The following is a 24513-nucleotide window of genomic DNA, read 5'->3' as shown; positions in this document are numbered from 1 at the left end:
GTCTTTTCAGCCCTCTCCCCAGGAGTTATTTTTCCGAGTGCAGTTGTGACGTCACTACCTTAAATACAACACGCAAATATGGCGGCAGACTTGCAGTGTGATCGATGTGTGGATAATTTTTACGTTTAGAAAGAGTCGATGACAACACCAATACTTTAAAAAGATCATTTCAAGGTTACCTAAGATTGCGTGGATGTCAAAGATAAAATTCGCTGAAGCGGAAATGTAACATTTTTCCCGAGAAACTGAATTGTACAGGCGAAACTACAACTTTGGGTGCAAGAGTTTTTTCGCTCGCCTTCAGTGCTTCTGTACAAGTACTGGGAAGGAATGAAGTGCATCCATAGATAGGAAACACCGTTTATCACAGGAAAAGGTGGTACCATTGTGTGGAAAAATGGACAAACTAGATCGACAAGAAAGGCTTGAGCGTACAGCGTCCATAGCTTACAATAAAGGCTTGATCAACAATCCCGGCGAGAATAATTGTTTTCTCAATTCTGCTGTCCAGGTTAGTAAAACTGGTAGGATTTGACTTGAAATTATTGTACTGTGTCGAAGAATAGAAGCTTTCTTCCTTCTAGAAAGTTAAACAGTTTCTAATATCCAAGAATTGAGGTCGCGATGGTCTGTCTAAATCGCGATAACTTTTATTGTTGTTTTTTCGTATTAGAAACCGCTCGAAAAGACCTTAAGTGACCGCTAAATTGTATCGCAGTTGGGCTTAAAAATGCAGAGCGAATCCTCTGAAGTGTCATGATTTCGGGACATAAATTTGTCAAATTTTTTTTGGATAGTCTTCGTGCTTCAGATGAGCTGTCCAATTCTGGATATTGGTTTTGTAGTCTTACTCACTATGCAGGAATAATATCTATTTAGTAGGGTAGCTGTTTTGTGAAATGTTGGCATTCACTCATTCATTGTGAAGAATGGAGCCGTCGCTTTTGGCAATATTGGATATTTCTTTTAAGTGATGTCGTGTGGCCCTAAAAGCCTGTGGAATGCTCGCTCTTAAAGAATACCTTTAAGCTGATCAAAAGGTTTCACTGGGGCGTGAAACTAAACCTACTTTGTGGATTGTTTTAAGTGATTTGACGCAAGGCTATCGAATTACCACCTAATAAAAAAGTTCTGGTGCAAAATTTAAATGCTGCTCAATTGATTAATCACCATAAAAGCAACATTAAACAAGAAATCTCATGGATGGAAACATTGCATTAATATGTTAATAACAGAGCAGAATTAACATCCGCAACTTGTTTTTTGATTAAATATTATTACTACTGTTATATAATTTTTGCTCTCGACTAAAAAAGGCCTTTTTATGGTGCTCTTCGAAGACAAGTCTACTATTTTCTAATTTGTCAATGAATTGATCAATCAAATCTTAGCCATAAAGTCTTTGTTTGTACATGTAGCTTATTAGGTGCTCACAACTTTTGAAAAACATTTTTTATTGTGGTAATAAAGGTATCCAGCTTCTTACGTCCAAATCCTATTGTTTTTAGGTTATGTACACGTACGACATTAACAATGATCTTATCTTCTTTAAATGATGGCTTAGAGGATGACACCATGTCTGCACCTTGACAATTGTTGTTGTTAGGAAAAGCATGTTTTCCTTTCTTTGATAAACTTTTCATTTAAATAAAACTATCGGTGTTATTATTACCTGATTATGAGTTGAAGATGCAATACTCTGTTTTGTAAACCTCGTTTTAGGCAGGAATGCATTACATCTGCAGGAATGCATTACATCTGCTTGCTGCGAGGCTTATTCACCTTAGCAGTAGACATGAACATGTCACTCCATTGCTTATCCATCTTCCATTGGCTCCCTATCGAACACAGGATTGCTTTTAAAATTGATGTCATTACATTCAAGGCTCTTCATGGTGCTACACCTGACTATATCACTATCAATTTCTCTGAAGAGATAAGATTGATGCAATTTAAACTAAGCAACTACACTGACATTCACACCAGGGGCCCATTTCTCGAAAGTCCTGATAACCTTTTGGTCTCGAAAAGCCATTTGTAAGACTGCCATTTGCCTGGTCTTTAAGTATAGTTTCTAGATAACAAAAAGCAAAATGTTTGTGAAGTTCGATGACTTGAAACTTCTTCATTCTTGAGATACAGACAAAATTGTCACATCGGGAAAGGACCAGAAAAGTTTCAGGACTTTCGAGAAAAGGGCCCCTGTCCTTCTAGCGCAGAGATCACACAGTACTACAATGTTTTGACCTGGTGCAGTCAGAAACCAAGATGAGGAGTGTACAACTTTGACATAATGGCAGTGTTGTATTGTTTTAACCCTTTTGCCCATTCCATGTTCTCCATTGACTGGTAAAATTTATCTGGCATTAGACACACTAATATCTACAAGTGCCTCGTATAGGAGGGAAAGGGTTTTAGTGGACAGGGCTATTTTGAGATTGATGTTCCTTTGAAACCAGACCACATTGGTGATCGATGATTTCTCCCACTGTGGCACTTAGTGAAACTGTTATTAACCCATTCATTCTTCAAGTTCCCTAGGACGCGCCTCGTTGACCAGTAAAATTGTCTTGCGTTAGACAGAGTAAAATCTGTTTTAAGTCTTACTACCAGAGGTCAGTGGGTTAATGGGGTCGACACAGTTTTTGACTGGTAAACCCATTCACTCCTCAGGTGCCCTAGGACACCCCCAGTTGACGAGTCAATTAAGGACGGTGCCTACTATTGTCATTGCGCATACGTTCTGCACATCTCTAGATACTCGGATTTCCTATCACTGATGCTTACTACTACAGGGATATTTTTGCGCAGTTTAAAACTATTCGGAAAAAGTAGATCTTAGTAAGGACTCTTGGTATTCAAAAAGAAAATTGGGGATAGCCATGCATTTTTGAGAGATAATTAAGTTTCAATTTGAGAAAGAACACCATACATTGCTTTGTATTTTACAGCTTTTTACAAATATTATTCATGAATTATCTTTGAAAAATGTGTGGTTACCCCCAATTTTCTTTTTGGATATCAATAACACTTGTCAAGATGTACGGTACATTTCCTGCATAATCACACACAGGGGCAAAAATGTCTTTAATTAGTAGGCACCGTCCTTATATCATCTGCGTTTGGGCAGAGTAAAATCTGTTATGTCTTACTCCCAGGCCTGAGTCATAAACACCTTGAGGAGAGTTTTCTGTTCGTATGAATTAACACTTTCGCCCCCAAGGGGCTCCCCCATTGACACCTATAATCATCTTTAATTAGGCATGGTAAAATCTAAACCTAAAGAGTTGTTTTCACAATGAAATGTGTCCTTGTTGCTTCAGGTTCTTTGGCATCTGGATGTGTTCAGGAGAAGCTTTCGAGAGATTAAAGGTCATTACTGTATGGGGCAGTCATGCATATTCTGTGCACTGGATTTGATTTTCAGACAATTTCAATACAGCAGCAATGATGCTCTTCCACCAGATGGATTAAGGGTTGCATTAGCAGTGGCTTTTAAGGTATAAAATATGACCATTGATTATCCTTAAAAATAGTAGACTAGGGAGTTTTTGCTTAAGTCATTGTATTTTACACTTTGTCTCTTAAGTATACAAGTTTGCTTATGGAGGTAATTAATGGCATTCAAAAGTTCAAAGAACTTGTTAAATGTAGTCATAAGCCCTATGTCATGCTTTTTTGATTAATACATGTATCCATCAATAGCTGATACATTATTGGGATGCAAAGGCACTTCATTTTTGTGCCCTTACATTCTTAAAGTAACATTGTATAAGATAAATGTAAGTTGATACCTTCCTGGATAATTATTATGCATGCAATAATTATTGTCTTCTTTTTTTTTACAGGACCAGCACAGGTTTCAACTTGGGGATATGGATGATGCTGCAGAGTGTTTTGTAAGTGGTACTGTACTCAGTTAATCTGGTCAAATGTTTTCAGTAAAAATCTTTTCAAACCAGTAATAGCTTCCAGGGTTGGTGATTGCATAAAGGTTAGAAGCTCCAAGAATGTGAAATCTGTTTATATCAAAGTATGCGTCGCAAACAAAATTGGCTCTTATTTTGGATAGTGGCCTTGCTCTGCCTTTCTAGGCTGCAACAAAAAGACTGTCCGATAGCCCAAGGTTAGTGAAAAGACTTTTCGTGCTAGCGCTTTCGGGCAAGCATCATTTGAAGAGGAGTGTGGCATTCTTGATTTTTTCTGATGAAAATGTCTTAGCAGACGTAAGTGTTTAGCGGACAGTTCAAGAGAGAAAAAGAAAGAATTCCAATCTTTTTGGGGCTGCAATGTAGCCCCTCAGAGACTTGGGCTAGTAAGATGGAATTATGGGCAAGCTGATGCTAGGCATTTCGTCACATTTTGCTTTCTCTTTTTGTCCAAGCTTGATACTGAATGTTGATGGTGATGATGATGATTATAGTATTAATAATGATGACAATAATAATGATAATGATAATAATAATAACATGGCATCTGACAGGATGTGGCGATGCGTATCCGCATAATTCACTGAAATCCGCATCTTCCGCATAATTCCGATATTTTCCACATAATTCCGATGTTTTTCGCAAAAAAAACAGAAGAAATACCTGATATTAGTGATAAGGCAGCTCCTTAACATCCTCAAAACCATAAAAGCCGAAGAAATTGACTGTTTTGAAATGCTTATTTTCCTGAACATTGAAGAAAACACACCATTTCGTTCGCAAGATGAAAGTTCGTAAGAAAGATCGTAAGCAGTTTCCGCGCATTTTTTCGCCAATGAGCCTGGACACTATTTTTTGTTCCTACAATGCTTTCCATTGGACGAGAAACAGTTACACTTCAGCAAATGACGTGACTGATAAGAAACTAAGGGCGTGTTCGATTGTCCCTATTCCAGAATAAGAATACGTGGAGTGACGATTAAAACGGTATGTTTGGCGCGTTTCGAAGCTGCAAGGATGATAAAAACATATTTAAAATAGCATTTTAGCAAATGCTTGACAATTTTAATGTGAATCTCCGCAAAAGCGAAGGATTTTCAACTTGTATTCCATGTATTCCTACTCCGGATTACGGTCAATCGAACGCGCCCTAAGTCAATGATCGAAGGAATGGATCGAGCTCTAAAGGTATTACAATTTTGCTCCATTATCTCCAAATTGAAACAAAATTCATGACGAGAAACAAAATAATTTTTTATCGCTTTATTTATTTTACCAAAAGTTGCGGCAAAATCCCAACTGCTAACCCTTTTATTTCAACGGTGAAAGCTGACTCCTCCATGTATTTTAATCACAAAAGGCAAAAATTCAGTCACAAATGCGATTGTATTGGTTGCAATTTTGATTACGGATTTACCATAAGCATATAAATACATTGGATGGGCCTAATTATTAGTTTTATAACTTGTTTAAATTTCCGCATAATCCGGTGTAATTTCCGCATAATCAATGCATGTTTCCGCATAATATGGCCAAAAATTTCCGCGTAATCTTTAATTTTTTTCCGCATCCTATCAGAAGCCATGTAATAATAATAATAATAATAATAATAATAATAATAATAATAATAATAAAAGTGTCAGTAATTGTATTTAGTACTGGGGCACTAATTGTGGACACTAAAAAAATCAATTTAAACGAAATCAAATGAGCTAATATAAAATCATAGGTTGGTTTTTGAGGAGAGGGGAAAACTGGAGTACCTGGGGAAGAAGTGGAACTGAGTTAGAGATTTTAACCAACAAACTCAACCCACATGTTGACGCCGTGGCATCATTTGACTACAACTAAGAGAATAGGCCATTTCCGAGTTCATGTTTGCCTCCTCTTCAAAGCAAGTCTAAGTGCGAAGTTTTTCTTGTGAAAATTAGTTTTCATTCATTTGTAAAATAGAACTAATTACCATGACAAAAACTTCGCACTTATATAGACTCACTAATTGAGGAGGAGGTAGAGGCATGAACTCGGAAATGGCCCATTCAGTTTGTTTTTCTTTTCTTATTTTTTATAATTTTATTTTCGGTGGGGTAAAAATAACAAAAGCTGTAATAAGCATAAGACAAGCAAAACCTGAAGGATTCTGGTTCTTGTGGTCAAATGGCATCATCATGCATGTGTCCTATTAAGGAAGGTGCCTGCTAATTAAAGATATTTTTGCCCCGGTGTGTGATTATGCAGGAAATGTAGATCTTAACAAGTGTTATTGAAATCCAAAAAGAAAATTGGGGGTAACCACGCATTTTTCAAAGATAATTCATGAATAATATTTGTAAAAAGCTGTAAAATACAAAGCAATGTATGGCGTTCTTTCTCAAATTGAACTTAATTATCTCTCAAAAATGCATAGTTACCCCCAATTTTCTTTTTGAATACCAAGAGTACTTACTAAGATCTACTTTTTCCGGATAGTTTTAAACCGCGCAAAAATATCCCTGTATTAGTAGGCATCGGCGATAGGAAATCCGAGTATCTGGAGATGCGCAGAACGTATGCCCAATAAAAATAGTAGGCACTGTCCTTAATGATTTTTTATATGAGGTGTGTAAATTGTCATTCCAGGAGAATATCCTTAGTCACATGCATATGCTTGTTGCAAGAAATGAACATGATGATGCATGCACTGCCAAACATTGCATATCACATCAGAAGTTTGCTATGCAGATAATAGAGCAGGTATTAAGTGTAGTATTGTTTGTGCTGTGGTATGCTAATTTGAGTCAAGTAGATTATAATATTGGGACTGTTTACTTTTTGTCTTCATTACTATGATGAGTTTAAGCAGGAGTCAGTCGTTATAATATTATTATTATTTACAACTGTAGTAAACCACTTTCCTTGTTGGTGACTCTGTGGCAATGAATTACATGTAGCTAAGCAAGTGACTAATACAACAGGTGTATGAATCCCAAATTGCAAGACGTTTGGCGAGGGCCCAGGTTTAAAGGCTAGATAGTTAACCTTTTCTGGTGGATACATGTAGGTCGATCACTATCCAACAGTTTCAATCTGTGTAAAGATTTCAATATTTGCTCACATTGCAGTGAATATGCACACTCTAAGAACATCTCAGGATAGGTGTGTACAAAGGTTGGAAAATGGAACTACATAGAACAGTAATATTGTTCAAGCTGAAGTTCATGAAGGACTGGAGCTGTCAATTTCAATTTTAAGACTGCTTTCCTGAAAGCATTTGAGCAGGCCCAGTATGAAAGCCTGTAATTGAACATCACACGTGCTAGCAGACTCCACTGTGCTCCTCCTATGCTCCTCACAGAAATTTCGTTTCACTCCTTTTTTCAGACAATTTGCCATTGTGGAGAGTTGTCAGAACCTCTTCCTTTTTTTCAGCTCGTACACTATGTATCGGCTTCAGCACTTTGGTATGTTACATTCTTAAACTGAAGATGCAGCATTTATGTATCACTTTTTTTCATGTGAATATTTAAGAATTATTATTCCAGGAGGGCACATTGCATGTGAGATGATAGATAGCCAATGAGGTGCACAGTTAGCTACATGTACAATAGCTAGGCCACTTTTGATATTTTAAAATTCAGCTTGAAAGAGATGTTTAGAGGACAAAGACAAAGGAAAGTGGATGATATTCATTCCAACATGTTTCTATTCACTCACAGTTTTGTCGTCTTTGCCTGGCTATCAAGTTGAATATGGATATAACTTTCGAAAATAGTCTGTTGCTGAACCAAACAATGCACCCTAATTTATAGCGAAAACGGAAAACCGCATCAGATGCCAAATTCAAAACACTGTTTGTATTTTGCCGAAACCAAAAAATCAAATAGCAAAGATGGACATAATGACAAACCTCAACAGATATTAAAACTGGAAAGCTAGCTTTTTTGGCGCAAAACTGAAAAATATAAACGATCTAACATAATTGAATTTTCCTTGAATGGGAATCCAGTGTTGGATAGAATAAAAAGAAGCAAGCTAAATGACTTGGTACAAAGTGTTCTGTTGCTCTAATCTTTGCTACAGTGCAAAAGCAAAGAGCCTCAAAGGATGGGATAACAGCAGACCAATTGAAAGTCAGTTTGGCGTTTTGTTAAGAAGAGCTGGACAAGATACAAGGGAATGCCAAGTTAGTCACGCAGTCTTATCAGTAATATTTTCCCTGACTGTTCTTTCTGGTATGTGTGATAATCGTATTGTCATATTAATATTTATTATTTTTCCAGAGTCCAGATTGCAAGGACAGAGTTCAAGTACAACGTCTTCTTTTGAATTGTCCTGATATTGGTAAGTGGTAGTATAATGTAAGTAATATCCAGTTAAAGACCGCTGTGAACGAAAACGATTTTAGAATCTGTTCATGCAAGCCTGTAATTTTTCAGGCTTTCATGTCATCTCTGAAGTTGCTCATCTACCGTAACTATGATGAATTTTCCAACTTTCATTCCATGATGATTCCTCAATTTAAATGTATGAAATTTTATTTGTTTTTGCAGTAAGTGTTGGCCTGATTTGGGATTCTGAATCTCCAGATGCTCAACACATAGCTGATGTTTTGCAATGCATTGGAACAACTCTGAAACTGTCTGATGTAAGGCCTCCGTTGTTTTTAATAATAACAATAATTAGTATTATTATTTCAAAGCATAGATGAAAAGTGGTGATTCTTTGCTGGCTTCATGCTTGCCTTCAAAATTTTCCTGTTGTGCAGGTTTTGCTTTTTTGGCATTTTTATGGGTAAAACCCAACAAAATGGCCTGATGGCTAAGTTTGCTTTCTTTGTTCTTGCAGTTGTACCATCAGGTTTATGATGAGAGGGCTAAAGACAGCTGTCTACAGTTGGTTGGCATTGTAACATACTATGGCAAACACTACTCAACATTCTTTTTTCATAGCAAACTACAAACTTGGATTTACTTTGATGATGCCAGAGTCAAGGAGGTAATAATAATAATAATAACAATAATAATAATAGTAGTAGTAGTAGTAATTGACCAAATGCATAAATGGCGGACAAAAAAATAGTCTTTTGTTTTTGTGCTAATTAGCCTCACTAGCCTCGTTTGCATGGACAAAATACAAGACATGTTGCTTAAAGAGCGAGGCTAGTGAGTCACATTAGCACATAAACAAAAGAATACATTTTTCGCCTCCATTTATGCATTCCGTCAATAACAATAATAATAATAATAACAATAACAACAACAGTTATTACTATTATTATTATTATTATTATTATTATTATTATTCTTATCCCAATTCACTATCTCCTTGTTAATAATGGGTGTGGTTTGTATGCTGCAAGGAAATGTATGTTCACTATTGGCAACATTGTTCTGGGGAGGGGGGGAGGGGGGGGGCTTTTATTCAAATTCAGTAAGAAAACCAACCTCAAAGGGTGAGTGTCCCAAGACTTTAGCCACTGATTGTAGCAATGCAAGTTTCTGCCAAAATCGGCATTGCTAGATTCTGTTTTTTGTTCCTACATGATTTGAATGTAGCTTACTAAAGTAAAGTTCAAAGATGCAGCCCTTTCTGTAAGAGGCTAGGCACTTGTGCACTCATCTAAGAGTGGTCACTGGCATTGATTGATTTATTGTTAGATTGGTTCTGACTGGTCACTCATGATAAAGAAGTGTCGACTGTGTCACTATCAGCCACTTCTGTTGTTGTATGCCAACCCTCATGGTACGCCCATAAATGCAGAAACAGCACCAAAGGAGAAAATCTGTATAGATGGCAACAATCGTCAGAAGACCATGGATTCTGAGAGGGGAGTTGCAGACGGGACAAGCGATGGAGAAAAAAGCCCTGCGACATCGAAAAAGTCCAAATTTCGCCTCAAGCCAAAAGACGAAAGAAGATCGCTTTTCAAGTCAAAGAAAAGCCTCTCGTCTGGTGATCTAACACAGCCAGGCATTGAGTTATCGCGGACACCCAGCAATGCATCTGACACTGTAGCTAGTTCTTCAGGGAAGGACAAACAGCGACCCAGGTTTAGACGCATCGGAAGTGTCATAATGAGTGCAGTGAATCCAAGTCTGGCTGTGTCCCATCTGAAGCGCGAAATGACCAAGAAGTCAAAGAGGAGGTCTTCTACAGGATCAGGCAGCGAGTCAAGTGGCGAGCCAGATCTGATAGACCTTGGGTAGGTAACTGCATCTTCTGTGAATGAAACAAATGTACGTATTTGAAGTGTGGGTTATAGACGAATGAGACAAGTGATCTTCGCACTTAGAGCGATTTTCAATTGAGTTTCGTAAGACCAAAACCAAAGTAATTACTTTGGCCAATCAAAAAGGACGGCGACAATCCGGTAAACCAATCAAAACTCGAAGGAATTACACATAGCCGACACAAAGCGCGGGAAAATGAGCCACGGTTGGTTTTGGTTTAACTTCTGATTGGTTGAGAAAGTGGCGCGAGAACTTTGAACCAATCACTAGTACTGAGTGAACTAATCATAATACAAAGCAATTTGCTAATTATTTTCGACACTCAATTGAAAACCATTCTATCTGGACAATTTAAGCAATTCAAATTTAGGTGGCTACTGAGCTATGTAGCCACTCCGTTTGGAACTGGGGAATTTTTTCGCGTGTTCCCGTGATGATAGGAATTTGGTATGATTACCTTAATTGAAGTCTTGTGGGGTCAACGTTAACTTGCCCAACCTTAAACGTTTGCTACATGTATTACTCTTTCCTTTCTAGTGCTATCCTAGCTTTTGTTCGAATTTCGCAAGTTAAAAATGAGTTTATTTATTATTTGTTTTCTGAATTATTAATGTTTTGCGAACATAAAGTAACACATCAAAATTGAAGTGAAGTACGATCGTCCGGGCGAGTGTAGTCCTGAGAGGGACTGTATGAGATGACCCATCTCTGGTCGTAGATGTCATTGGTCAACTTAAGGCCCGTTCAAACGGTTTCAACGTTGGCCAACATTGGTTCAACAAAAGTTGAACGGATGTTGGGCAAATGTTGGACGCAAAAGTTGTGCGGAGGCCGTTCAAACGTTTGCAACATTGCACCAACAAATACTAGAAACTAGTCTCTCCCGTCCAGATAAACTACGCCATATTGACTTTTGCGGCCTGATGTGAGCATGCGTGTGTTTTACAATTGTTGAACAGAGTGTTCAAACGGCTTAAACACCATTCAACGTTGTCGAGAACAAAGGAAAAGTTGAATCGGTGGTGAATGAAAGTTCAAACCGATTTAAACTTGATTCAACACGTTTTTTCAACAAATGTTTACGCATTCCACAATGTTGGACAACCTGTTCAAACTCACCGAACATTTGTTTCAACAAAGTGTTGAATACATGTTGAAGCAAATGTTGAAACGGTTTAAACGGGCCTTTATTCGTGATGTAACATCTACGACCTTCTGCGACAAGAGTTTTTGCAGTGTCTACTGACGATATACAGATCGCTTGCCTCTGAAGATGACCTCCGCTCAGGTTGTCTAAACGTCAGTCAGTGTCATCTCAAACAGTCCTTCTCGGGACTACACTCACCCAGACGACCGTACTTTACCAGAAACCCATTAGGGTTGAAACGTGTAACGGCCCCTTGTGTGCTGGGAAACAAGCTTCCGAATATTCAATTTGCTAAGTACCATATTTGGAACAACAAGAGCGAGGGGTTTCCAAATATGGTACTTAGCACTGAAACATTCAACCAATCAGTTCGCACTGAATATTCGGAAGCTATGAACGCGCGTTGCACGTTTCAACCCTTATGGGTTTCTGACTTTACTTAATTATGATATGACTCCCGGGTTCAAACCATTTACGACATAGTAACACACTTGCCTTGGAATCCAGTCGATTCGTTCCCACGGTCGTTTCGTACCACCCAAATTGAAAAGATTCGTACACAACCTTTAGTCGATCCTTACCGGTCTATTCAACGTTTAGTCCAACCTTGGAGCCCTATGCAAGACAACTTCAAACATCTCCGAGCAGGTGGTTTATTTTGTTGACTAAGTCCGGATTTGCCCTTTCTTCAACAGCTCCTCCAACGAAGATGCTAAACTGGAGATTATGAGACTCTATGAGCAATCTAAGGCCCTCAATGCAGCACAGATTAGAGTAGTCAACAACACTGACAGTGGCATAAGTTCTGCTCCATCCTCCGCTGGTGGATCAGTTAGTTCCACTGACACTAATCATGGGGGCAGTGATGAAGATCTTATTGGCTTCAACTCGACATGGCGACACTCCAGTTATGATAATTGGCCGTCTGGTAAGGACCCGAGAAAGTTTTATTGAACTAGTGAATTAGTTTTCTCAGTGCGGAACCTCGTTAATTTCAGATTCAAATTGTAGCATCTTTTGTGTATGTGAGAATTCACCAGTAGAACTACAACAAGGGCAAAGTACAAACACCAGTTTGTCGTCGAAAATTTGAATCCGGAGACATATAGTCTAACAAAGGCTAGCGTGGAGTAATTGCAGAATACCCGGTCATTACTGTGTTGTTGTAGCGGCATCGTTTATCGTCATGCTAAATACTGTAATGTTCTTGATGAATGCTTTTTCTTCCGCTTCACCGTGATAAGTCGCAATGATTTCACGCCTGCGACAAAGACATGCTTACCAACGATTGTTTAAGTCGGCGGGCAAAAATCCTCACTTCTTCGTAAATTTCCCGCTTTATTGTGGAAGTCAGTTTATTCAAAAGATTTGTCTACAGCTTTAATTTGCAGAGGCGGAATTAAAAGGATATCAGGATATCAGGATATGAAGGGAACCAAATTATTGCTGCCAATGCTCGCGGGTAATCGCGAATTCTGATTGGTTAAAAATAGGCCCTTTGCAGGGTGAGTTCACGTGCTTGGGTACCACTTACCAAAGACATGCTGTGACGCAAACTTTTCAGCGACCATGACAAAGACACCTCGTGCATTCTCTGTCAAAATGCGTCCCAAAACGTGGCAAAGGGCGTATTACGGAGACGTCTCAAACAATATCAAAGTGGTCACACACTTCTTTGACTTCTTTGAAGAGTTCGTGAAAATCTCTTAACTGTGTTGTTTTTTCAGGTCACCATAATACCCGTGTGGCTGCTCTCCTTCAAGAAGCAGAGAGATCTCTAGCAAAATCCGAGAATTCTGAGCGCAACTTCGACTTTGTCAGAGCATTGAATTACTGTACGGAAGCAGAGGGTGAGAGTTACATTGAGATCACTTTTTGTGCAGCATTTGAATTGACAGCAACCGGAAGTGGGGTGTTTTTCCTTTTAACTTGTCTGTTAATTGCTAAATGCCTTTCCGCTGATAGAGATGAATTAGTTGAAAATTTAGACGAAACTAGTGTCGTGGAAAGCAAACTGTCCACTTCGGGTTGCCCCTTTTCGAAGTCGAGCTTAAAACCTTCCGATTTCTGTTCCGATGCCCCACCACTGAGATGTCGGAGGCTCGTCGAAGCCAGTTAGCCGAGTATCACCGAGTCATTTCTTTTGTTATTCGTTACGGGTGCTAATCTTTACCGTTTCTTTTACGACAATTATTAACGTGTGTTTGTGTGTGACTGTAGCGGGCTTCCGCCGTGTAACAGAGGAGAATGGGGCGGATTTGAGGACCACTAACTACGCTTATGCAAAGAAGAATGAATGCCAGAAAAGAGCCAGGACTTTGCGGCAACATATGCAGTTACCATCAAATTTTGAAAAGAGAACTGCGTCCATTAGGTAAGGGCTTTTCTCGAGATTAATGAGGCTATGTCACCTTATTTTAGGGTGTTTAGGGGAAACCTTTCGTTAATCACGACTCCAAGACTCGAAAAAGGTAATGTGGAATACCGTTAAGGTTAGGGTTAAATGATTCAAGACGTTTTTCAAGATTTCTCAAATGCAATCCATTTCAATCTTGTCCATGTGTCCATCTGTTTCTCTTTCCTTTTCCTGTATTTCTTTTGTTTGGTTAGTTAAATAAGCAGTTTGAAGTTATTGCGATGTGTCATTCTCCTAGGTTTGGGCGTTTTTGGGCGTCATCGTCCAAAGCGTCATGATCGTACGATCACTTTAAATGTAATCTTCATTTGCTAATCTGTTAATTTTAGTCAATCCAAGCAAAGAGAGGAAGAGCTTTTTCGTCAGCAGAGGCAGAGAGATCAAATGATTTTGAGACAGCAACAGTACCAGGCTGCTCCACCACCCTACGTATGTACATTTTTGTGCGGGTTTTTCCCTAGATAACAACACACACACCAATATAATTTACTTAGAAATGAGTGCACACCCCTGACAATCATGGTCTACTTGAGGTCCGGATCGTCGTTGGGGTGCAGTGACCTGGGTTCAATTCCTAGACTCGGCGTCACGTGTGGGTTGAGTTTGTTGGTTCTCTACTCTGCTTCGAGAGGTTTTCCTCGTCCCCTTTCCTCAAAAACCAACATTTCATTTGATCTTCGTTAATTTGTTGATTTCAGTTTAGTGTCCCCAATTAGTGCTCCAGAGCTAGAGGCCTAGACACTTCAATAAATAAAGTTCGTTTCCTTTCCTTCTTTTGAAATTCCTTTCTGAATGTGCTTCACCACTGGGGAATAGAGCAATAGAGTTAACATAATAATAATGATGCTGTGAAAACGAAGTGGTGGGGGGGGGGGGGGGGGCATGGGCATGGGCATGGGGCATGGACCATGGAAACCGCTCTAAAGTGGCAGCGCACGAAATTCCGGCTAAGACAGACTACGATTAGTGGCCACTGTTACGTCATGTATCATGCATTACCATTGCTATTGCACTACCTGCCCCCTCCCCCTCTGTGGTTTCCAGGTAGGGTGATCCGCAAATTATTCGTTTTGCCTTACCAAACGCTGCGTTATATATTGCGGCATCTCTTCTGTGTTCGTCATTATGAGCACGGGTGAAGCCTTTATAAAGTTTGGGTTCTAGCCCTCTTTTTGTTCAAAAATGACGGGTTACTGTGCAGTACTTTCTCTAAATGCTTCTTTTCTATGCATCATTGTTTTTCTCTTCTGGAGGAGTCATTGACTTTTCTGAGAATCTCCGCACTGTTGTGACAATAAGTATATGCGACTATCTTTTTCCTAACCAGTCAGGGAATAGCAGAATAACTGGTGCCTGAGTAGCCCCTTGTTCGGTTGACCTTGATCCTGTTTCTGTATACCGAACCTAACACACTGCAAAGTTTATTTATTGGTTCTAGTCCTTCGGAGGCTAGTTCCCACAATTCTTAGGAGGCAGTGCCGCCTAGTGGTTAGGACGCTTGTCTTGAGATCCGGAGTTCTGACCACTCGTTGAATTTGATCCTGAAAGTCCCTGGTTCAACTTGACGACCACACTTTCAAATAGCCAACTGGTTTGCCTCTAGCAAGTTGGGATTCTTAACAGTTGTTGTTGTTGTGTTCTTTCGTTTCGTTCATTGTGTTTCATTGGCCCTGAAAAGCCCCTATGGGAGTGGTCAATTAAGTATGCATTATATTGTATTGTAATTGTACGTAGAAACTAGACTGAACTCGTTTACCAAAAATGCCCGGACAACTCCCCTATCTCTCTCAGAAAAACATGCCCCTAAAAGGAGATGTTGCTATTGCATCTCTTACGTGAAAAACCACACCGATCTGGCTATATCAGATTAATTGCCAACGAGAAATGTGGGCTTAAAAATCGTATTTCCGGTAAAGTAGTCAGGGTTTTCTGGGCACAATTCTGTTATGATTTTCTCCTTATTGAATGTTCGTAAATGTTCATAGTCCTATGAAAGCTGGTTTTTTTTTGGGGGGGGGGGGTGGGATTGGTTAAAACTTCTCGACACTCTCCATTAGCCTTGTTTTATATCATTGCTTATCCATCCACCCCCCCCCCCCCCCATCCCTTACCACCACCTCCGCCCCCTTACTTTGTTCGAGAGAAGAGGGCAGACGACATCGCCGGAAACTCCATGCTTATTCTCTGCAAATATTTTGCATTATTTTACATTGATGTCACCACTTCGATTTTGATTGGCTATTTTCTATTTTCGAATTCCTCATAATACACTTTGTTTGCCCCCCAAATTTTGCATAAACCATTGTTTTCAAATGGTCTTGGGAATATGCAGTGTCCCCAAGAGCATTTGAAAACAACAGTTTATGCAAAGTTTGGCCTTGATAATTATCTCTATCATTCTCAACCTCATCCAATAATTGTTAATTTTATAACGTACCACATAGTTTATAAGCGGGGTTTGTGAGACGGCGTGTATTTCTGATAGTCCTTATCCGAGAAGACTGCAATTACAGCAGCACTTTTTCTTAAGTTATTTTAAGACCCCGAGTGTTGCCCGCGCCCAATTTCGAATGTGCCATTTGTCGCCCGGTCGTTTGATCCTCCGCAAACTAAGCCAACCTTTTGGCGGTTATATTGCTTTCTCTTCTTATGTACGGCTTGCATATCGAGAGCTCAAAGAAACGAATGCTAGGCTAACCCTTTTGTTTAAGTGAACTTACAACTGGGATGCCGTGTCGTATCCCAGTAATTACGTGGCATTCAAACATCAACCGCTCCTCTCGTCTCCTTAAAAGTCCTTCAACTCCCAGTGTCTAACGCCAGGAGATTTTACGCGTCAATGGGGGACCCCTCGGGCCTTAAAGGGTTACATCTAGGCTCACTCATTAAATAAATAGGCTTTTGGTTAATTGGTGCACTTTCTTCCTCCAACAGTCATCTGTGCAACCGAGAGACCGTAGCCCACACTTCGGAGTTCAAAGAGTTGTAGATGTTCCTGAGCCCACAACCAACCTTGGAACTCAAAGCAAGAACTATTGGGAGGAACAATATGGTGTCTCCACTCTACCCCTGAAAGTAAAACACAAGCCCACAGTGTACTCGAGTGGTCATTATGTGACTAAAACTCAACAGGATAAATCTGCGCCCATGAGAGGAGTGTCTGGAATCTGCACACAACAAATTAAACCGGATTCAATGTGCTATAGTCCAGTTCATTACGACCGCGAAAGCGAGATTACAGCTAGAATAAAGAACTTGAGACCTTATTCAACAGCTCCAAACCCAAAAGAGGATAACACTACGGTAATATCAGTGGGAGACAACAGACCAAAGATGTCCGAAAATCACCAGTCGCGGCTTCCGGTAGCGACGAGACGAGTTCCGGATTCGATTTTCATTTCACCGTCCAACTCGTCGAACTCGTCATACCAGGCCAAGTCAATTCCCCAGTCAAGACCTGTGCGTTCTACTTCATATGATCCCACTGTTTATAAAAGCAGTGTACCTCAAAACCAACCTCAGGTCACAGCCTTCCAACCCAAACCCAAAGTATATTATGCTGGCAATATGGCCCTTGGCTCACGTGATCGATCGCCATCTCCTGCAAGATCAGTGGATTGCTTGGACTTTGTCTCTTCGTCACACGGTTCTTTAAAACAAGGGCCGCCTAATTACGTCCCTGCTCCTCCATACAGTTCATTTCTCCAGCAAGAACACTTGAAGAGCCACTCAGCGTCGTCTCTGCCAGAAGATCCCTTTGCTTCAAACACTCGCGGCGTTCGACAGGTCAGTGCACGTATTATTAGTGATCGCCCCGTCTGCGAGAAGTGCAAGTGTGTGGCGATTGATCGACGGCAACGCTTTTGCGCCGGCTGCGAGCAAGAGGTGTATCGAACGCATTTAACAACCTCTGATCTGTGTTGACTTGGTCTGTAAAGGCACCTGAACAGGGGTTGGAACGGTGAACAGTCCAATAATTTTACTCGGAAGGTGTGGGTGCAGTTGGTTTGTGGACAGTATTTTCACCAAGCTTTAGTTCCCGACCGTGGTCATGGATTCCTTCCTTTTAGAAATGTAGTAAAAGGAGCCTATGAAATTTACGGAACAGAACCCTGCGTGGTCCCTGGGAAGGATTAGGGCTTCGTGTAAGAAAAGCTTGGAACGAACATTTAATCTTATCAGGGATACAAGAGGTCAAGAAGAGTTGCCTTGTATTTTTTTGTGTGGAAAAGGTTTGGTCATTCGATCCGCGGATGCTGACCATTCCGTCCTCGTGTGTAGCACTGGCCTCGGGTCCAGTTGAAGTCCTATTTTGTGTGAGCGAGAAGGATAACAGAGAAAAAGGAGATAACCTCAAAAATCTTAATGTTGTGAAATGGGTGAGCGGGAGACATGAATAATATCGAAGCCTCTTCTTTACACTTTGGGAAGATAATTTACTGAGTTCTTTGTATTGTACAACAACACTTTGCTGCAGATATTCTCCAGTTTAGGATGTGCTTGTGATACTTCATTCAAAATTACTTGAGTGAGTGAAGGCTGTTTGGCAAATAGTATGGAGGGTTGATCAATGCTTTTGGGCACTTTCAAGAAAGCCATGACAAGGATTAAGTTAGTTGGCTCTGACTTAAATTATTTTTATGACCAAGATGTGAATTCATATAAATTATTTTTGTCGAACCTCTTTAAGAATGACTGGTGGTCTCAGTAGCTACGTTCTGGTCTTAGCAAGAGAGGGGTCTAGTCTTTGGGATATGTGAATTATAGTTGCTTTTAGATACTAGAGATGCATTAGTGTTTCCGGAAACGACTACATTACACTCGAGGTGCGATTACACAGTATTTATTGATTTCCAATGACGTCATAACGACAAACCTAAGGGCAAAACAACTTGTTTAAAATTCACATATCCCGGCCATCTTGAATAATCTCCCTCTCTTCCTGTCTGTTTTCTCGCAAATTCAAGTCCTCTAGGAACTGTAGGTATCCTCGTTATCGTTTACCCAGTTAATTTATTTCAGTATGGGGGAATTAAAAGTGTTGATATTTTGTGACAACAAGAAATCTTTGATTGAAATTCAATTGACGTAAAGTTGTCTACCCCGTCGTAAAATTTGACCTTTTCAGTGTATAGCCTAGGAAATCCTCTGGAAGAGCAAACACGGTAGACAGATACTGTAAAATAAAATTCCATAGAGAAACCCACACTTAACCGAAGCAGGTAAAAGTGTATTTTTTGGTTAGTTATCATGCAAATGTCTTGTAGTAGTGTAATGGACTCATCTCTATGACTCGGTTAACTATACAGGTGCAATTATGTCAGTCACAACTTGCACAAGATTAATTTATTTAATTTAAGGTTTCAACGTCTCCCTCTTCTTCAGTGTCTTGAACTTACGTTCGTTAGAAGTGAACCATCAAGGATTGGTCCTGGCGAAGTGTGAAATATGTACAGTTACTGGATCTCGCCAATGGGATGTCAGTGTAAGTGCTGCACCATCAGCACACTGTAAATACAGTAAAGATTCGGTTTATAACATCAGTTTCATCTCTTTTCTTTTTATTGGACATTGTTTGACCCGCTAAGGGTTTAAAGAGGTTTTAAGGATTGACGTCAACTGAAAGTGTTGTATATTTCTCGTGGAATACCCCTTCACGGTACCATGTTTGTTCTGTCAATTCTCTGTGGTTTGCATGTACTTGAAACTTTAAGCGAGAGTCTATTTCCGGTTGACCCCTGTGGTTCAAATGCTTTCGGCTGCTTACCTCCACATCTCGAACCAAGAGCCAATCACCCGGATCGTGCATTTCGTGACACGCAAATTTCAGTAGGCGTCACGAAATGTCCCATTGCACTTTTCCCTAACAAACAATTACTTTTAACGTCACAAAGAGTCCCCCAAATGCTGCTACTCAAGTAAGGATATACTGCTGCATTTACCTTAACCTCATTGTTAGAAATAGGTATGAAATGCTTAGATTTAAAAGGGACACTTCGTGTTGGATATCAGAATTGGGCTTGCATCTAATTACTTTCTGGACATAAGGGAGCTTAGGAAACGACGACGCCGACGGCAACGACGACGCTACAAAACAATAGGTTTAGTGAGTAAAAACAATGGCTCTGCACGTGCATTTTACGTTTTGGTACATTTCGTTGTCGTCATTTCCTAATTGACGACGTGAAATGTCCAAATTCAAGGTTCTGTGGAGAATTTTAACACATGACGAATTTTCAGTTCTCTCTCTACGCTTCCAACCCCCTTATACCAGTTTAATTCCTCGACAGTTGCTACACGTTTTTAACGCAAAACGACATGAAATCGTTTTGTAGTGATATGAATAACGCGAACTTGTATTGTTAAATGAAGTCCTCGTAGCCGTCGTCGTCCTCGTTTCGTAAGCTCCCTATAACTGTATGATGACGCCGTTTCTACCGTCCGCACTATATTAAGGTCGAATTATCCAGTGAATTCGGATTCACGCGTGTTCCTTCCAGTCAATTATTATATAATTCATGTAACCAACGTAGTGATGCTCAAATTTGCGCGAGAAATTGACTTTTAACCACAGGGACCCAAACACATAATTCGAATGGTCAGTCAACGTAACGATTTGTAGGGTTTATATGCGAAACACCGGCTAATCCTAGTTTACAGCGAGGAAAATAAAAAATAGGTCCGCAATGCGTACTTGCGGTCTTATGCTTAGTTTAACTCCATCGAGCCCTTATAGAATTTGGTACTGCGGTGTCACTTTTACCATGCGTGATTGGTTGTAAATTTGCCATAACAGTGCAGCACTGAAATTGGTTCCTTTAGCATGCTTCAAATGTCAGGACCTGTTCAGAATTTTACACCGACGACTCGCCGCTAATCTTACTCTTAATGCCATTTGCTGTTTAAACAACTTTTGCTGCTCACTACATCATCTCTATCAGCTATTTACTAGTAACAGAAGCACTAGAATGGCTGTGAAACAAGCACGGCACTGTCATACATTCATATGACCCTATAAATGAACAAGAGAATGCTTTAAATACAACTAGAATTCCAAGATGAATCATCAGTAGATGAGGTGTTCCATGAACAAGTACCCTCAGAGCTTTGTGCAAATTCCTAAACTACTGAAAATCATGGTCCATCAACACTAACAACGTATAATCAGCCAACAGAAATATCTGATGATCAATTACGTCAATCAGTTAGATAAAACTTACAACAGGGCGCTTTGATGGACTAGGAATAAAATGAAAAACCTCAACAGCTTGAAGTCACAAAATGTTGAACCAGTTTATTTGTTTATAACTGGAGGTGGTGGTGCTGGGAAAAGTCATTCGATTAAAACAATCTTTCACACTATAGTAAAAACCTATAGACGTGCTCCAATGAATCCTGGGAAACCAACAGTCTTAATAGCGTGCGCAGCATCTACTGGAGTAGCAGCAATAAACATTGGGTCGCCCGTGCTTTAACTCCACGAAAAGAACCCGGTCTCCATAAGGAAGTCATGTTTGGGGCAATATATTGTACCTACCCAAGACATTTACTGTGTATGGATCGTTGTACACCTTATTCCAAAATGGCCGTCATTTAACTATTCCTTTGTTTCCTTGCAAATTGGCGCTTTTGACTTCGCTTTCAAACGTAAAATTCAAAAGAATAGAACGAGGCTAAAAGAGCCAATCAAACCAAAGAATACTAAAATGGCGGCCATTTTAGAATGGTAAAGACTTGTTTCCATATCTCAAAGAGCCCTTGGACGTGAGGCACCTGGAATAACAAAACTGAAACAAGGGTACAATCGCTGAAACAACCCAAACCTTTACAAAAATGCTAACCTTAGGCCTAAACAATATGCTTTAGATAATGTTTAGGCCTAAGTTTAGCATTTTAGTATGGTTTTGGGTTGTTTCAGTTTTGTTGTTCCAGGCTCCTCACGTCCAAGGGCACTCTGGGATATGGAAACAAGTCTTTACCTTTTAGAATAAGGTGTATACCATCGAAGATGTTGCAAACTAAATCAATGCACAATTCATAATAGTGCAAACGAAAGCGGTGATTGTACTATGCTGTATACGGCGATATACTGCTTTACTTATTCTACCATTGCCACGCCAAAATCCACTTAACAAGTGGTCCTTGGCAGCCGTTTTACAGAATTTTGCAAATCTAGTTTGAGCAGCGTGGGCCCCTTGAGGGAGGGGAAATATCACTAACGCACTCCTCATGAGATGCCAGAAATCATACAGCGAACAAGATCTGCAACATCGACAATGAACGCCTTTTGACGACTACATTAAAGTTTCTTTAAGGTGGCTGGAACCAGTTTCACCACTTTAAGAGACCTTATTACATGGGTTATAACTACTATACTGTATCATATAACAGCAATAATGTGGCACCATATGAAACACCAATTATTGCTTAACAAAATGCGCTTACTATTGTGATGTATTAGGTAAGCGTGGTAACACAAAAAGCTCTCCAAAAACACCCTCTATTTTAACTTTCCTTGCTTATATCTCAAAAATAAACTCGGTGGCCCCATTTTTTATTGTAGAATATTAATTAGCAATCTGATATAGAACAATCATCAAAGTTTTAAAAAAATATTGGGAGCCAATTCAGAGCTATCTCAATTTTTTAAAAAATTTAGGTACAAACGTGGAAAATGTACAAGATCCACTTAAGACAAAACCATGCGAACTCGTTCATTTTCGCTACTCTTCGTCCACTGGAGTTGCGTTTTTACTGTCTTGCTATTCAATTTGATCACTCGAGACTGGCTGCTCTTTCTCCTAGAGGATGGCATTTTGCATTCTCTGTTACCAAATCCGTAATTCACTGCACGGGATCTTTCTCCTGAATTTCATCCTTTAGAGAACCCTAACAGAACGAATTGTGATAAGACAATAAATACAACCAATGGGTTTTCTGTATCTCTGGAACCCCTGGTCTGGCCTGGACCCACAAAGGTGAAGACGTTTATTTTTACATTTCTGATAGACCCGTTTCATTTTTAACCCTTTGACTTTTATGATCTAAGAGTTCATTCTCCTAGCTAATTTCATAAATTTCTTTGTTAGCTTTTCATGAGAAATTGGTGTTATATTAGATCATATCCTTAAGCTGATACTCGATACTTCTCTACCTGACAGTGCATTGCAATTAAGGGATGAATTTACATACTGACCGATGATCCTGGGAGTGAAAGGGAACAAAGCAGCCTGAGGTTGGGGAATTTTCAGCAAGGGGCTTTGTATCAGGCATTGAAGTGGGAAAGATAGCCACTTGACGGTTGAAATAATGGCACCAAAAATCACGTACTGGTGAGTGTGGTTTTTTCCTAGGGAAAACTGGTCTCTAGGATTTATTGCCGAAAAAAGAGTGTGTTCACGTGACGTCACGGCGGCCATGTTAGAAGAGTGAAACAGAGAAACAGCGGCCATGTTTGACGAGTGAAATATTCTTTTGGGAATTAAACCTCATTTTTTGTACAAATTCTTCCTTTTGTGTTAGTATACAAATATGGCTGATGGTCACGTGAGCGAAAACAATCCATAGTCATACAACAAGAATTTGGTTAAAAATGTTTCTTTCTCGACTGTAAATGTTTATGTTCCTGTCATAAGGTTTTGTATCCTTCTGTATGCAAACCAACAAGGACATTTAAGGACGTTCGCGCGAAAATTTTTCAACATTGATTTTTTTCTGAAACTTTTACCACTGTAAGATGATGAGTTAGTTATGTCAGAAATGTAAAAAAAAATGGGGGTAACCGACTTCGTTTTGGAGAGAACATGCCCGGAAAAACACCCAAAATGTGACAAAATTGGGCTTCGTTAGCGAATAAGGCCAGTGTCTGTAAACCCAAATATATTGCAATTAAATCTTTGAAGTGAAATCTTCTCTGCCAAATATTGTTTAAGTGAACTTATTAAGTGAATTTAGTCAACTGGTGAGGTTCCTTAAAGATCAATTTCGCATTTAGCGACCACAGTTTCACTCGCCTTGCAGCCGCAAGATGGCAAGATTTGAAGTCCCGTGAGCAGAAATCTTGAAATTTTTTTAACTTCCCACATTGACTTTTTGTTCATTTTTGGACAACATGGAGATAATTGTAAATAAAATCCGTTTCTGGAAAGAAAAATAGGGGTCACCGAACGTCCAAGACCGTTAAATCCAGGCAAACATATGGCAATGGCCTTTTGCCCTATCATTTCTCATTTTATTACTTAGCGCGCGCGCTCGTGTATGACGTGGCGTGTGCATTTGCGTGCGCAGTAAGGATGCGCAGAAACAATTGGCGCGAACGTCCTTAAGATAATACGAGAGCCTTGGGAATCCTACAGAATATTTCTGTTGGTTGATCGGTTGATTGAGGGGAAGTAGTAGTGCTGCACGCCCGGCTGCACGTGTGGCTTGGACTCGTTGAATCGAATATCAAGCTGTTCTTCCCTCTTTAGCGCACTCAACCATATGACTCACTATCGCTCTGTATAACGCAAGAACCGACGTTTTGGTCTTTTCTCGTCAAAACTCCTAAGTTTCCCTTTTAGCGATAAACTGCTAGAGAATGGGCCTTATTCGAGACATAGACAATAGATTTCGTACCCCCAGCCTCGAGTTGAAATGTTTGGGAACGAGTCGGTGGGCAAAATCAAAAGCTATCAATCCCATGGTTGTCAACATGGCTGCCAATTTGGAGACACTTTCTACTCGCATTATCTAAGGCGGCGATATTGTCTGTACACACGCCATTGAGGTTTGGAGCAAATGCCAGCTTATCTGATGTCGAACTAAGTGTAG

The 24513-nt window shown here is 39.8% G+C and overlaps 2 protein-coding genes across 2 annotated transcripts in view; one reads left to right on the top strand and one right to left on the bottom strand.

Annotated features, from left to right (window-relative positions):
- The first annotated feature begins 53 nt into the window (after positions 1–53).
- Positions 54–19239, top strand: LOC138032203 (uncharacterized). Its single transcript, XM_068879819.1, has 15 exons — positions 54–511; positions 3324–3500; positions 3849–3899; positions 6549–6662; positions 7290–7369; positions 7989–8091; positions 8189–8249; positions 8459–8553; positions 8754–8903; positions 9566–10110; positions 11981–12213; positions 13013–13135; positions 13506–13659; positions 14031–14130; positions 16636–19239. Exons 1-15 carry the CDS (start codon positions 398–400, stop codon positions 17623–17625), a joined length of 3090 nt encoding a protein of 1029 aa, XP_068735920.1. The 5' UTR covers positions 54–397; the 3' UTR covers positions 17626–19239.
- A 2999-nt stretch (positions 19240–22238) lies between these two features.
- Positions 22239–24513, bottom strand: part of LOC138032206 (uncharacterized) — a 124286-nt gene continuing 122011 nt past the window's right edge. Inside the window, exon 21 of the mRNA XM_068879824.1 lies at positions 22239–22590. Within this exon, the coding sequence (XP_068735925.1) occupies positions 22546–22590 (45 nt within the window). The 3' untranslated portion in view covers positions 22239–22545. The remainder of the gene's footprint in view (positions 22591–24513) is intronic.

This window comes from Montipora capricornis, chromosome 14 (assembly GCF_036669925.1).
Source record: "Montipora capricornis isolate CH-2021 chromosome 14, ASM3666992v2, whole genome shotgun sequence".
Classification (NCBI taxonomy): Eukaryota; Metazoa; Cnidaria; class Anthozoa; order Scleractinia; family Acroporidae; genus Montipora; species Montipora capricornis.
This window is presented reverse-complemented; position numbering and strand designations above follow the sequence as displayed.

Bases quoted from the DNA above. Each gene is read 5' to 3' on its own strand.
- LOC138032203 (XM_068879819.1), top strand. From the start codon at position 398: ATGGACAAACTAGATCGACAAGAAAGGCTTGAGCGTACAGCGTCCATA. The intron at 3,501-3,848 runs GTATAAAATATG...TTTTTTTTACAG, and splicing joins CATTAGCAGTGGCTTTTAAG to GACCAGCACAGGTTTCAACT. The intron at 14,131-16,635 runs GTATGTACATTT...TTCCTCCAACAG, and splicing joins AGGCTGCTCCACCACCCTAC to TCATCTGTGCAACCGAGAGA.